General features: G+C 34.7%; 1 protein-coding gene across 1 annotated transcript in view; it reads right to left on the reverse strand.

Moving 5' to 3' along the window:
- Positions 1-1401: 1401 nt before the first annotated feature.
- STARD6 (StAR related lipid transfer domain containing 6) overlaps positions 1402-16472 on the reverse strand; it is a 29284-nt gene continuing 14213 nt past the window's right edge. Inside the window, exons 3-6 of the mRNA XM_063076445.1 lie at positions 9865-9991; positions 6202-6319; positions 3928-4021; positions 1402-1603 (exon numbers count right to left, since the gene is read on the reverse strand). Of these exons, the coding sequence (XP_062932515.1) occupies positions 1402-1603; positions 3928-4021; positions 6202-6319; positions 9865-9991 (541 nt within the window). The remainder of the gene's footprint in view (positions 1604-3927; positions 4022-6201; positions 6320-9864; positions 9992-16472) is intronic.

Here is a 16472-nt window from a genome sequence, read left to right on the forward strand (position 1 = left end):
GTTTGACATGGACTTGGGGGCACATTATTCCTACTATAGAAGGGAAACCACTGATCTTGGGTGGGGATGGAGGCTCAGCATCCTGCTGGTCCTTGGTCACAACAGGGATGGAGAGGGCAGTGATGCTTGGTAGTCACTAGCCCTCTTGCTGCCAGGTGGGAGTGGAAGCTCTTTGTCACTGGACTCCACTGATACTGTCTGTACCACCACCTGCTTTGCTGGGTGGAAAATAGAAAATTAGCTCCCTGCTTGGTTAGCCAGCATCACCTGGGAGGGTACTCAGAGTGCTGCCTGCTTCTGCCATGTAGAAGATGGGAGATTAGCTCCTTGCCGAGCCTTCCTGACACCTTAGAGTGGGGGTGTCAGAGCACCACTGACTGCTTCTGTGGGATAGGGGTAGGGTTTGGTAGAAGAGAATCTACCTGCTCTGTCCCACTAAAACCATGGGTGGGGTGGGGATGGCTTTTAGGTTGTTGTTTGGCTGTGTAGGGTGGGTAATGTCATGAAGTTTTTTTGTTCTGTTAGGCTGCCCTTTTCCTGGTCCTGTGGCTTTTTTCCTGAAGCTTATTTTATTCTTTTTTTTAGTTACTTGCCTGTTAGTAGTTCCTGGTTAGAGGCTTCTGCAGTGCCCTGTCTGGGATCTATGGGAGGCAATAAGGAAACCCAGAGAACTTGGTGAAGGTCATTCCTTAAGTCCCAAGGTCCCCAGACAATTTGCTGTCTTCTTTCCACCTATGCTTGAGTTCCAGTGCTTGATTGTTGTGTTATGTGTAGGGTCTTTTAGTTGAAGGAGGAAAGACGAGGGAGAAACGGGCTACTACATTTTGGCCACAACCAGAAACTGATTTATAACTCATTCAGTTTCAAGTTCAAAATGTCAGGCTGGCCAGTTAGCTCAGCTGGTTAGAGCACCATGGTCATATTACACCATGGTCATAGGTTCAGATCTCGATGCTGGCCAGGCGCAAAAGAAAAAAAAAATGCAAAATGTCATTGGTCACACATTTCAGTGGAATTCTTTTCAATTTTTAAGTTCATGCTCCTACAATTCTCAATTTAAGCAGTAAGTGAAGGAAAAATGATTTAAAATGTATTTTAATCTTTAATTAATGCTGACATGTGACTGTATCTGCTTTCTTATTGATTCTAATGCAGAACCTTTTCTAGTGACAAAAGCAAAGGATAAAAGTGTATTAATAACACATGCTATTAAACATTCTTACGTGAGATTAAAAACTATATTTAATGATGTTATCTTGTTCAACTATGAGTTCTTATTTTCACAGGTTCTTCAGTAATTTGTACAAGAATACTGTACAGAATAGTTTAACAGCATTTATGCATGTTGACTTAGAATTAAACTGCAATAATTACTACACATGATTTTATAGCAGAATGCCCTCATTTCTTCTTTTGGAATGATGAATGACCATTACGATGACATCCACGTACTGATGGAGTTTTGTATGCCTTTATGCCATCTTTTGCATTGAGGACAAAGCTTACTAAGTTGGAAGGCATGGTTTTTTCAATTATTGATGGGGACAATTTTCCTTTCATGTCTGTCTGGACAAACATCACTAGTTTGGAATATGCTGGGTTTCTGTAAGAAAGAGTTAAAAAAGATAAAGAATTTGAAGATTTACCTATTGAATTTACAGGTTTATGGAAAGCAGGATTCTTGTCTTATTCACTGTTGATTCCCTGCATAGGGCTTATGATAGGATAAATAGTTATGAAGGAAGGAAGGAAAAAGAAAGAAAAAGATTGAGTAATTTACAGACTCATCCTTACAAATAAAAATTTTACAAAAAATATCAAGTAGATAGAATATATCTTAAAATCTTTAGTGTTAGGCACCTTTTCCTTTTTGTCATTTTACTGACTTTTAAAAATTATATAAGTAATGTATGCTTACTATGAAAATTTAAGCAATACAGAATTTTCATAATTAAAGAGGTTTATCCCTCCCTTATTCTGTTCCCCAGAGGTAATCACTGTTTATAGTTTTAACTGTATCTTAGACAGTTGTCTATGTATATAAAAAGGGAGCATATGCATATGTATTCCACATACACCAATACACAATTTTGTTTTTTAAAAAATGAGATATTTTTATTTTTCTGCAACTAGTTTTATTTTCCTCTTAATAGGATATCATGTACTTCCTTCTGTGTCTATATATACAGATCTGCTTAACTGTTTTTCATGGCCACATATAGTATTTCACACTCTATTTAACAGTCCTTTTATCGACTATCATTTAGGTTGGAAGGAGAATACAATTTTACCAAATTCTTTTAGAGGGTATGAAGACCACTGCTCCCAACCAATAGCATGAGTGCCCATTTTCTAATATCCTTCTCTATGCAGTTTAGACTATTTTCACAGATCTCAAATGGCTGGATTGAGAATACTTATTAGAAGTTTGTTTGGTCTTAAATCTCTATTTGAGTTTACTATGGCTTTACACACGTAGAAAGCCTTTCCAGTATTTACTAGAGAGTAATTTTACTACTGATAATGTGTTTTATAAGTGTCCTGCATGGCTTGTTTACAATGTTGGTTGTCCAAAATGTTGGGCTGCATGGAAAGAGAAGGTACGAAAGACTCATTTTTTTGTCAGCATCTTTCTCTCCAACTATGAATGAGACTATATCTTTACCCTAGCAAGATGCGAAGTGGAGTTCCTACTCTAGATAGGATATCTAGATTAAAGCTTTTGTCCCATATATTTGCAGTGAAAAGGAAGAGTTGACAAGGTGCAAGAAGGGGCCTTGGCCTGTGAAGCATACTTTAGGATGCATAACTTCTCAGCTCGAGTCCCTGACAGCAACTGATGTACCTCACTGATTTGGAGCAGTAGTCCTTTGTTTGTTTTGTTCCCTCCTGCTATGAAGAATAAAGTCTTGGCCATAGATTCAAATTTGACAAATGGGTAGAAAGACCACACATTGTTATTATAATTATTATTATCATCCACACCACTGATCCTATCCATTAATGCAAACAATTGTGAGGGATCTTTTAGTTTGCTCATTCAGTAGAGAAAACATTAAGGAATATAGGTCTAAAATTTAATTTTATTTGGTTATCTTCACATAAATATTGTATTTCTTGTATTGAGAGGCTTATATCTAACCAATATAAAGTTTTACACTTAATCTACGTGCCAATATCTTTTACTTAATAAACCATTTAATAAAAATTAAAACTTAAGGAATTTGTGAAATGATATACATTAAATTAGAGTACATGCTTTTACAGAATATATGTATTCTATGTTGCCATCTTATCCCTAGTCTGACTACCTGTAGGCAGTGACTCATCTCTGATTTCTCCAGGTTTTCTCTTATCTGAATATACCTACTGGATTTCCCTTCTGTAGGTATCTGCTTTCAGTAGGTAGTCCACTGGAAATAATTCATTCAAGGTAAAGCAATCATTGCGGGTAAATGTAAGTGTGTTGTAATTCTAGGAAAATTTATCTATTTATTTATTTGTTTGTTTGTTTATTTATTTATTTATGGCAGCTGGTTGGTAAGGGGTAAATGATGTTTACCCCTTCATTTACCATGTTTGGTAATTGATCCAAACATTTTTAATTCACAAAAATTCCTTAATTTATAGAAGTGACTCTAATGGGGAAATACAAAACATCAAGGAAAGTTTAACTGTGGGAAAATGTTTGGGTATGTTTGACTATTTCCAGAAACTTCAAATCACACTTTATAGAAAATTATCTATTCTCATTATACTTAATATAAAAACAATTATAAAAAGTTATTTTTAAAATGCACTTAGGGTCAGTTTTTTTCACAACAGAATATGCTGGTACATATTTCTACTGATGAGCCAGGAATCCTGCATTAATTCACAAATTGAACTAAAAAAACTGTTAAAATAAAAAATGTAAATAACACTTACTCTCTCAGTGGTGAACATACATAGCCACAAGGATGGTTATAACCACGGATATAATTTGAAGATGGAGGATATTCCGGAAAAACCACACTGTTAGCTAAGTGATTAAAAAAAAAATTATTCCACAAAGATGAAAAATTCCATTTCCAATAACGTATTTAAAAAATTGTATGATATAGCATTTAATTTAAATTAGTTATCAGCACTAACATTAGTTTTATACATGTGTATGTATGTTTGCACATATGAATGTGCACACAAACCAAAACTGAGAAAATACCAATATGAGCAGTATTGTCCTATCAAACTTTTTCCCACTAGTATTTAAAAAGATGCTGTTACATTTTTACAATAAAAATTGTTAAAAGTATCATTTAGTTACTTTCTGAGATTTGAAGCAAAAGAAATCACAAAAGAAAAGACTTCTATTAGGGTTATGGGTTCATGGATTTTTTTGTTAATCATATTTTTTAAAAAATAAAATATTTGAAGTGGTTAGATGGTCTGTCAATAAAGATAGTTTAAAATGCCTTCTTCTGCCAATGCCCTGTAGCTAACTTCAAAGTTCAGCTAAAAATGAATAGAGTTTATTTAGGAATTATGCAGCATAAAATCTGTATTGCATGTGGATGCAGAGGGAACTGATTTGATTATGACTGAATTCATGATAATTATATATACTCTTTCAAAAATATTTTTAAAAATATATTTGTTTATTTTGTGTGACTGAATCCTGCTCATGTCAGACAAGATGGATTTTCCTATGTGAGTTTAACATATGTTGGAAATACAATGTTAAACACTAGTTTAGGAGACTAATGTGGTTGAGTGAATTTTCCATTTTTATGGCCTGTATCATTATCTTAACAGAGCCTATTATGTTGGCATGATGGTACTGCCAGAAGTGATATTAAAATATTTTTTCTGTTTAAAATATGGAGATTATACTTGTCTTCAAAAAAAACTTGTTATAGTCTACAAACACGTATGAGTCTTTTAGGAGGCATATAGTATGGTAGTTAGCTCTTATTGTGGAAAATCAGAAAGAGGCGTTTTAATTCTGGTTCAGCTTATAGCTATGTAACTTAATTTCTTAAGTGCTTGATTTCTGTGAGCTTCAGTTTCCTCATTAGTGAGATAATGCATACAAAATATTTAGCTCAAAATGAGGTGCTGAGTAAGCTAGGAAGGAAGGAAGGAAGGAAGGAAGGAAGGAAGGAAGGAAGGAAGGAAGGAAGGAGGAAGGAAGGAAGGAAGGAAGGAAGGAAGGAAGGAAGGAAGGAAGGAAGGAAGGAAGGAAGGAAGGAAGGAAGGAAGGAAGGAAGGAAGGAAGGAAGGAAGGAAGGAAGGAAGGAAGGAAGGAAGGAAGGAAGGAAGGGAAGGAAGGGAAAGAAACATAAAGAAGAAAACTATGAATATTCTTTGGAAATTCATTCAATGGGAATTTCTCGTAACAAATTCAGTGGGGATTTGTACACCGAATGACTGATTACCTCTAGTTGTTGATTTGAACCTCTTTCTTTTTTATCTTCCCTATGACCATGAATAATGAATAATGAGTTAGAAATGGTCTGCTTAATTGTCCCTATCCCCAAATAGCTTATAGTAGGGGAAACTATTCAGATAAGAATGGTGAGATTAAATTAAATTATAGAGAAACAGGACTCTATGCCACTGGTCCACCAAAGCCCCTTCACCATGAGTTATCTTGTCTAAGTCCAAAGATCCTTATAGTATGAAATGCTATGTTTTGAGTTAATAATGTAAGTTAGGTAATAGTTATACATGTGCATTTTACAGAGTGAACATGTGGTGAGGGGGATCTGGGGATATACCAAAATCTCCAGTTTCTCAAAGAAATATAAGCACATTTATCTAAAGACCCATCTAGCAGAAAGTTCTTTAATAGTTTTATCAGTTACTAAATATGCTCATTCTAAGCAATTCAAATATAAAACTATATCCAAAAATTTTGTTTCTTAGGATTTTAAAAATGTATACCTTAAGGTTTTAGCTTACAAGTATCTATCTGTACTTAGTGCTGTGGGGTATATGCTGCAAAAGTCCAAGAGATGCCATAATCATTTATTAGTCTATAAATGGCACTAAATATCAGGCATGTTTACATGATACATGTACTTGTTGGTCCCACTGAGTAAATAAAAAAATAAAGGAAATAATTGAAAATATAGTTTCTTCCAAACTGTGAACTAAAGGGAAAAAATTTATTAATGACTCATACTAATTCCAAAATGTGGGCAAGATATTTCAACTTACAACTGATAATGTCCATATTCCCTTCGCAGCGTTTAATATATACTAAGTCGATAAAGTCTCGAGGGGAAATTGAGCCCAAGGCAAAACTTTGTGTAATGGAATGACATATGCATGTGTCCTGCAACAAATCAAACCATAAAGATTGCAACAATTATTTAATATCTATTCTTCATATTGTTCCTCAAAGAATTTCATTGTACAAGATTGGCTTCTATTTGGAAAAAGCGGGGCTTTGAAGTTTTAAGACCAAATCTGCTTGCATTTTCAGTGTTAAAGGAGGATTAGATCTATAATTATAAGTGTAGGAAATTCAGCAAGTAATCTTGAGTTCATTTACTCTTTCAATTTTTAGATGGAGAAATCAAAGCCTAATATTAAATCACATACACAACTAGATATAAGTGCAGAACTAGAGCCCAGGTTTCTCGATTCCCAGTACAGTACTATTTCTAGTATTCCACATTGGCTCGGTAATATAGTCTGAAAAACACATTGATTTAGCACCCTGTTCTGTAAGGCCTAAAATTAAAAACCAATATTATGTGCCGCCCTAACACCTGGTGAAACTGGGAAGGACCTGAATGGCCTAACTGCAAGTTCATCTCCCCACTCTGTTCCTGCAGATAATATCCACTAGTCAAACAACTCTCCTTAACAACAGAACTAGCACAGTTACTACTTATCACTGTTTAGTGTGTTTCAGTTCCCTGCTGGCCTGAGAAATTATTCAAACAAGTCAATCACATCCTCCTGCAGGAACTGGCCCTCACCCCTTCCTCTTAATAGTACAAAACCTGTCTCCCAGAACCCTGGTTATTCACTCTGTTCCCATGTTGTCCTGTATGACACTGTGTGTCCTCCTCCCCTGGTCTGTGATTAATGATGAGTAAACTGCTGTCAATCTCACTTGTCCAGTGTCAGGTATTGTGCACTTGGCCATCCTCGTAACTGGAGAGTGAGAATCCCTCCCTCACCAGTGGGGTGAATAGGAGGCGATTAAACACACCCCTGGAGATGAATACTATAAATATTAATAGGAAGATAATAGAAGTTAATTCTTCTTACAATATAATGTTATTCAGAGATACTGTGGTATACTGAAAAAGGCATGGAATTTGAAATCAGGAGACCAGGTACACATCCTGGTTCTATCACATATGGCTGTGGTAAGGGGTAGGTCACATAATCTCTCTGAATCTTTTTTTTTGATGCCAGGTCTAGTATTTTTTCCATTGTAACAGCTGACTTGCAACAACAGCAGAAAAAAATGCTAATGGAAGTGTATGATTAGTATTACTAATCATACAGTGGTAAATGAAATTAGTCCAGTGTTTGACTTTTCATTTGTGATGCACAATATTTCTCAGACTAAATGTTCAAATCCCAAGAAGGCCATGGACATGTGTTTTTTGTGGATAGGAACTTCAGGGCTTCTGTACTGAATGGACCTGATTTACTTCCTGGGCTTTTCTACAACCTCTCTTTCCTCTCAAACTTTAAGATCAATTTAGTAAAAGTGGGTAAAATTATAGAATTCTAAATAAATGATAAAGTGATGGCAGATATGTGGGGCATGTGTTTATTTTTGTTTTGATGAGTGGAATGTGGGTTGGAGACTCAAACCAAAGACCCAGTGATCTGGAATTTTATAAGTACAATCATTTGTGAAAATCATAAAAATTAATTTTATTCTACTTCTACCACCTTTTTCTAATAGTTATTATTAGCCAAAAACCCAGAGACTTATTTTTTAAAAACAGCTTACTGAGGTAAAATTTACATACCATAAATTCACCCGTTTTAGCTATACAGTTCGATGAGTTTTCTAAAGTAAATTTATTTAGTTGTGCAACCTTCACCACAATCCTAAAACTGAACACTCATCTTTGATTCCTCTCTCCCTGCACCAGTAAGTCCTATGGACTGTACCTTCAAATGCGTCTCTGGGTCCTCTGATTTATCTCCCTCTCCACTGCTACCACCCTAGCACAAACCACCACAGTGTCTCATTTGTATTACTATAATAGCCTCCTAACTGTTCTTGCTGATTTCATTCTTGCCCCCTTACAATCCATTCTCCTTTCAGCTGTTGTCTTATAAGTGTAAAGCACTTTCTGTCTAAAAGATTCCAATGGCTTCCCACTGAATTTAGAATAAAACTTCTCCCAAAGACCTATGAGACTCATACAGAATCTGATCCCAGCATAAACTCTCCAACTTCACCTCTTACTGCTCTTCTTGTTCTTTATGTTAAAACCCCACAGATCTTGTTCCTCTCTTCATTAAACATGGCCAAACTCTCAGCAGCCTAAAGGTGTCTGCACTTGCTTTCCCTCTTCTGCCATCCTCTCCAGATCTCTGCATGTCTAGCTCCCTCACCTCCATTTTGTTATTCTACACAAATGTCTCTCACTCAGAGATGCCTTTCCTGACTAGCTATAAATTAGCTGCTCCCAGTCATGGTCATTGTCTGTACTGTTATCCTTCACTTAATACTTATTCTTATCAATCTTAGCCTTCATAATACTTATCATTATTTGATATTATCTTGTTTTTTAAAAATTGTTTACTTGTTTATTATGTCTTTTCTGTCTAGAACGTAAGCTCTGTGAAATCAGGTACATTTTGTCTTGTTCCCGTATGTATCTCCAGTGTCTGAAATAGTACATACTTCACTCAAAAAAAGGAGTTCAAAAAGTATATATAGAATGAATTAGTCAAAAGAACATAAATATCTGTCTGAAAAGGGGTTGGAACAAAGTCAGAATTCCCCCACAAACAGATTCATAATGGGGGGAAATACAAACAATAACAGAAATGAACAAATTTTAATACATTATATTAAGAGAGAATTATCTTCCAAAGGTGATTAATTTTTATAGTGATCTTAATGAATGAGAGATCCATAGTGTGTTGTACCAAAGATCAGAATCTTTATCCCCCTTCTTTTTCCTTGTTTATGCCTCTTTTAACCATGTATCATTCTTTCACTCTCATTTTATTCATTTTTTCTTTTCCTGAGCTTCCACTCTACTCTCACTTCACTTTTCTTCTATCTCCTTCTAAACCATGCTTGCCTCTTACATTCCCTCTTCATCTCACTTGTCTTGAACTTTCTACGCTGATTACCTATATTTTTCTTTTCTCTTTGTTTTGATTCTTCCTCTTCTTATCTGTTTAACTGAAATAATTATTTGTAAGTGTTCCTCAACGGCAGCCTTCTATATAATATTATTTCCTTACTTTATACTTTATTCTTACTCTTAAAAGCTATATGCTGTTTGTTCTTATTCCTATTATCTAATGTAATATGACTAAGATAAGTCTACTGATTTCTCACTAACAACGCATTCTTAATCTTTGTTTTCCATGTAATGGAAGTGAATCTCTCAGTTCAGTTCCCTCATAAAAAAAGGCACACATCAGTAAGAGTGCTTACCAGATTCAGAATGTGATATGCATTACAAGCAGAATAAAGCTAATTGGAATTAAACTCTTGACTAATAACGAGGGAAGTTATAAATCTTTTATAAAGATTCGAAGTCAATTTGAATCTATAAAATTCTAAGCATCTGCATAACATAGTTTTAAACTTAACTCACTAAGATATAAAACTAAAAATATAATAATACAGTAAAAGTTCAGAATTAAACAACAAATTACCGCATCAATCCTATGTACCATATTGTACACTTTCAATGACTTATCCCATGTAACTCTGTTTCCAGGTTGGTAGAGGAAATCAGATAGGTTAGCTGTTGATTCTGGAATTATCCCTTCAACACGATATCTATAGTTAACAAAATAAAGAAAATTCAAGAGTTAATGTTAATCTAAGCTGAAAATATAATGCTATTGAAGTATAAAGGAAGGCTAGTTTAGCAAACAACTGTGAAGAAAATATGAAGATAGTATCAGCAAAATTAATGCATTAATATTTAACTGGAAATAGCAAGGTTTATTTAAATATGCACAGCAATAATTAGCACATATTTCAAAATTCATTTTTCTACAAATTTTTATAATGTTTCTATAGTTGTCTTTTTTAAAGGGCTGCTTTTATTTAGAATTATTCTAAAATCTTTCTACTAAAATTTTACCTGCTGTATTTGTCATAAGCCAACAGTAATTGATAAGAAGTTTATGTGGTTATACATCTTCTGGCTTCAGTTCTTAATTTAAGGATGTAATGTCGTCTACTGAGAGGTCAGCAAACTATTTGGTAGAGGTCCAGATAGTAAATAACTTAGGTTTTGAAGGCCATATGGTCTCTGTCATAACTATTCAACTCTGCTGGTGTAGTGGTAAAGCAGCCATAGATAATGTATAATGAATGGGTGTGGCTGTGTTACAATTAAACTTTATAGACACTGACTTTCGAATTTCATTTATTTCTCACATGTCAGGAAATACGCTTCTTTTGATTTTGTTTCATCCATTTAAAAAATGTAAAAATCATTCTTAGCTCTAAGGCTGTGCAGAAATACAGAATACTTGGTCATAGTCCAACCCCCAACCTAGAGGAACTAGTACTGTTATGAATTAGTGTAAATTCTGGCTTAAGATCAGTGACTTGGGCAAGTAAGTAACCTTTGTGTGGGTTTGGTTATCCATCAATAAAATTAAGGCAGTGTGAGAAAACTGGATTAAGTATCACATGTCTTGGGAAATGTAAAACATCAGTGTCTTGAGTACTTGAGTCTATTATCCAATGAGCAATTCAGCGTATGCTGTGTTTGAGGCTCTTCACAGATATCAATTTTGCCATGTAGCTTTTATATCTATTAATCATTAAGCTGTGACCTCAGGTCAAATTTAAAATATTTTAACTATTCTCTCCTGTTTCTCTTAGTTTCTGACAAACTTCAGCTGGTATCTGGAACAACTTACAGATCAGTATACATGAAGTTACACTTTTCACAAACTGTTTTGATGAAGCTTTCAGACTGTAGTGAAAACTTTTTGGTAAATGTGGATTTGTATTAACACATTAATTTTAATTTAATTAATGATTACTTAATCATTTTATAGCCTTTTATGTTTTTTGTGAATGAGTAATGCCAGAAAAGCAACTAGGAGGGCAAGGAAGGAGAAAAATAATGTGAAATGTCTATTTTTGCATACTAAAAACTATAAACCTGTAATAGAAAATTCTTATAGGCTTTTAGTGATCTTATTTTTGGCATTTCCTATGTAATATTAATGAGTTGGGGGTAGGACTTCCAGAGTGACTATGTTAGGAGTTTAGTAAACCATCTCCACAATGAAACAATAATTTTACTGGTGAAAATTATTTTTTTAAAAAATCATTTAAATGGGTAAAGGGTCACAAAAATCAACTACAATGTATATTGAGAAGTTAAAATTAAAAAAAAAAAATTTAAAAATCACTTAGAGTCTAGAAATTGACCTAAGGGCATACAGGAAATGGAAAAACATTTTTCAAGAAAATCTACTAAATCTGGGTAGGAAAAGTGAGAGTCTGTGGTATTTGTGCCACAACCTGCTTCCAGTCACCCCCTCACCCCTACAGAGGCTTTACTCAAGGTAGGTGCAGAGAAGACAGGCGTTCCCTCTCCCGACGAGCTTCCAGTCTAGGGCTATGGTTTCACCCTAGGAAGGGCAGGACACTGAAATCCCTCACCCTTAACCCCAAGCTAATGTAGTGGAAGGTCTATGCACTGCTGAGAAGACTAGGGCTTTTTTATCCCATCGGCCGTCACTGGTACGGGGAGGGCTCTTCCCAAAGCACATTAAGGGTGTGAATACTGGAACATAAATTGCTCTTCCTCCTACAACTCCCCCAATAAGAGGGGTAAGCTGAGAAAGTCAGAGTACCATTCCTCCCCTACCCCACCCCCACCTCCTGCTCCCACTCATAGAGTGGGGGGGGGGGTCACTTGTCTCCAGTGTAGTAGTGCATAGGTTCTGCTTAGGGAGAAAGGCAAGCCATAAGGACTGGCAGCATCTCAGCTATGCCTGACGAGACTGATTTTATTTGAAACACAAAGTGGAGAAATTTTCAGAAACAATAGAGATTTCTGTTGGTGAACAATTAGAAGACTAGTAGTTACATGAAACTAATGGCAGCCAGAAGTTTAACAGAGGGAACCAGGGAAAGGAAAAGCTAAAATGGCCCACTTAAGATCATACTCATCCCTGGGGGGTTTGGAAGGCTGTGTATATGCATAGGCTGCACCTACTCAGTAGCAATCAGAGCAAGATGTAGGCAGACTTGAAAGTACAGTTGGCCCTCCATATCTGTGGGTTCTGCATTTGTGGATTCAACCAACTGCAGATTGAAAATATCTGAAGAAAAGAATTGGACCTGTACTGAACATGTACAGACATTTTTTTTGTCATTATTCTCTAAATAATACAGTATAACAAATATTTACATAGCATTTACAATGTGTTAGTTATTTTAAGTAATCTAGACTTGATTTAAAGTATACAGGAGGGTGTGATAGGTTTTATGCAAATACCATGCCATTTTATATCAGGGACTTGAACATCCATAGCCTTTAGTATCCGTGGGTGGGTTCTGGAATCAATCCTCCATGGATACCGAGGGATGAGTATATTCCCCAAGCTACATACAGATTGGTCAGCAAAGGGCTGATGCCTTACTTGCTCAAAAAGCATAGGTACAACCTCTGACCCATCAATGACTGAATAAAAAGCCATTCTAGTCACTTTAAAATAAAATCATACTTGCTGCTGGTGGTCTAGAAGACGGTGAACGCCCAAGGCTATACCCTCCGTGGAGTGATTAGTGATAGAACTTCCAAGCTGCCATTCCCTGGCTAAATTCAAGGCAAAACCACAAAACTCCCTGAATTATGAAAGCAGTCTCCAAGCCACACACATATTTGATACTAAGGAGTTAAAGTCTTACTGGCTCTGAGGACTTAAGTACAACTTGCGATTAATAAATACCTTACGTTGACCTAGCAGTGACCCATAGCCACGCCAAAAGATAACCACAAGGAAAAGAATCAGAGCAGGGATATCAGAGGGAAAATAGACTTCACAGAAGTAGTTGACCCAAATCACTAAAAGATAAACAAATGACCAAACAAATAGCAACAGCAAACCCTGAATGGGTGAATGGAATCAGTATCTAGAGTTGCTACAAGGTATTATCTAAAATGTCCAGTTTTCAACAAAAAGGTATGGAGCACACAAAGAAACATGAAAACTGTGATCTATACTCAGGAAAAATAGCAGGCAGTAGAAACTACATTTTAGGGGTCCTTACCATATAAAGACGTTGGGATTACTATGCAAAGAATTCAAAGCGGCTATTATAAATACAGTCATATGCCATATAATGATGTTTTGGTCAAAGATGGACTGCATACATATGATCTCCTATGAGATTATAATGGAGCTGAAAAATTCCTATCACCTAGCGAAATCATAGCCTTCCTAACGTCCTTGCACAATTCGTTACTCATGTGTTTGTGGTGATGATGCTAGTGTAAAAAAACCTACTGCACTGCTAGTCATATAAAAGTATAGCATATATAATTATGTGCAGTATATAATACTTCATAAAGATAATAAACAACTATGTTACTGGTTTATGTATTTACTATACTAAACTTTTTATTGGAGTGTACTTCTCCTTATAAAAATAAAATAGTTAACTGTAAAACAGCCTCAAGCAGATCTTTCAGGAGTTATTCCAGAAGGCATTGTTATCATAGAAGATAGCTCCATGTATGTTTCCGTCCCTGAAGACCTTTCAGTGAGACAAGAAGTGGAGGTGGAAGACAGTGATATTGTTAGTCATGACCTAGTATAGGACCAGGCTAATGTGTGTTTTTGTGTCTTAGCTTTTAACAAAAAAGTTTAAAAAGTTAAAAAAAAATAATAATGGAGAAAAGCTTATAGAATAAGGATATAAAGAAAGGAAATATTTTTGTACAGCTGTAAAATGTGTATCTTTTTTAAGCTAAGTGTTATTACAAGAGTCCAAAAATTTTAAAAGCATTAAAAAGTTTATAAGGTAAAAAAGTTACAGTAAGCTAAGATTATTTTATTATTGAAGAAAAAATTTTTTTTCAGAAATTCAGTGTAGCCTAAGTGTACAGTATTTAGAAAATCTACAGCAGTGTACAATAATGACCTAGGTCTTCACCACTCACTCACTGACTCATCCAGAGCAACTTCCAGTCTTGCAAGCTCCAATCATAGTAAGTGCCCTATACAGGTATACCACTTTTTAATCTTTTATACCATATTTTTATTGTATTTTCCTATGTTTAAATACATTTAGATACACAAATACTTACCTTTATATTACATTGCCTACAGTATTCAGTACAATAACATGTTGTACAGGTTTGTAGCCTAGGAATGACAGACTATACCATATAGCATAGGTGTGTAGTAGGTTTTACCACCTAGGTCTGTGTAAGTATACTCTATGATGTTCACACAGCAATGAAATCACCCAATGATACATTTCTCAGAATGTACCCTTGTTGTTAAGCAATGCATCACTATGTGGTCAAAGAACTAAGAAAAATGCAGGGAAAAATTAAGAAAAATAAGCAGTGCTTTAGAGAAATGTGGTACACCATTAAACACATTAACATGCACATAATGAGAGTAGAAAAGGATAGAGAGAGAGAGAAAAATACTCAAGGAAATAATGACTGAAAACCTCCCAAATTTAAAGAAAAACACTATACATTCAAGAAGTTGATTGAAATCCAAGTAGGAAAAGTGGAAGAAATCCATACCAAGACACTCAAAGGAAATAATGACTGAAAACCTCCCAAATTTAAAGAAAAACACTATACATTCAAGAAGCTGATTGAAATCCAAGTAGGAAAAGTGGAAGAAATGCATACCAAGACACTCAAAGGAAATAATGACTGAAAACCTCCCAAATTTAAAGAAAAACACTATACATTCAAGAAGCTGATTGAAATCCAAGTAGGAAAAGTGGAAGAAATCCATACCAAGACACATCATAGTCAAAATGTTGAATGTGAAAGATAAAAAGAAAATCTTGAAGGCAGCAAAAGAAAAACAATGCATTATGTAGAAGGGAACCATAGTAAGATTGACAGCTGGCCTGCCATTAAAAACAATAGAAACCTGAAGGAAGCAGGATGACATATTTACAGAGCTGAATTTTTAAAAAGTATCAATGAAGAATTCCATATACAGCAAAGTTATCTTTCAAAGATGAAGGTGAATGGAGACTTAAGCCAGGGTGAAAAAAAAATGAAGGTGAAATAAAGACATTCTAACATGAACAAAAACTGAGAGAATTTGTTGGTAGTAGTCCTGCCTTACAAGAAATGCTAAAAGAAGATGTTCAGGCTGAAAGGAAGTGACACCGAACGTTAATTCAAATTCTCACAGAAAAAGAGTTCCAGTAACAATAAGTATGTAGTTAATGATACAAGACAGTATAATTACATACTTCTTACCCTTTCTTCTATTAACTAATTAAAGACAACTGCATAAAACAATATCTATAAAATCTTATTATTGTGCCTATAACATATATAAACATTTTTGACAATAATAACACAAAGGAGTTGGGTAGGAATTAAGCCATATGTGAATAAGAAAATAACATCAGATAGTAACTTGAATCCACAAAAGAAATGAGAGAACCAGAAATGGTAAATAAGAAAGAATATATTTCTGTATCTATAACTCTCTATAGATGTATACATATAGATATATGCATGTACAGAGATAGAAGTATTTTTAAATATGTTTATATTCTCCTTTATTCTACTAGCTTCTTTAAAAGATGTAAGATCATATAAAACAATAATTATGACAATATATTGTGTTTGTAACATATATAGACATAATACATACAACAAAAATAGCACAAGAAGTGTTGGTAAAGGGAATGGAACTATGCATGAGTAAAGTTTCTATACCTTACTGGAATTAAGTTAGTATAAAATCTGAAGTAGATTCTGATAAGTTAAGATGTATATTGTTATCCCTACAGCAATCACTAAGAAAATAACTTTTAAAAAGTTCAAAAAATCATTAAAGGCATTAATATGATACACTTGACAAAGCCCACTTAATATAAAAGAAGGTAATAAAAAAGGAAAAGAGGAACAAAATAGTCATGAGACATACAGAAAACAAAATGAATTTTAAAAATACAGAAACAATGGCAGACACAAACACAACCATAAGACAATAACATTAGATGTGAATGGATTAAACAAGCCAATCAAAAAGCAGAGGTTGTCAGAGTGTATTAAAAAAAAAATTAC

This window comes from Cynocephalus volans, chromosome 13, assembly GCF_027409185.1.
Source record: "Cynocephalus volans isolate mCynVol1 chromosome 13, mCynVol1.pri, whole genome shotgun sequence".
NCBI classification, from domain to species: domain Eukaryota; kingdom Metazoa; phylum Chordata; class Mammalia; order Dermoptera; family Cynocephalidae; genus Cynocephalus; species Cynocephalus volans.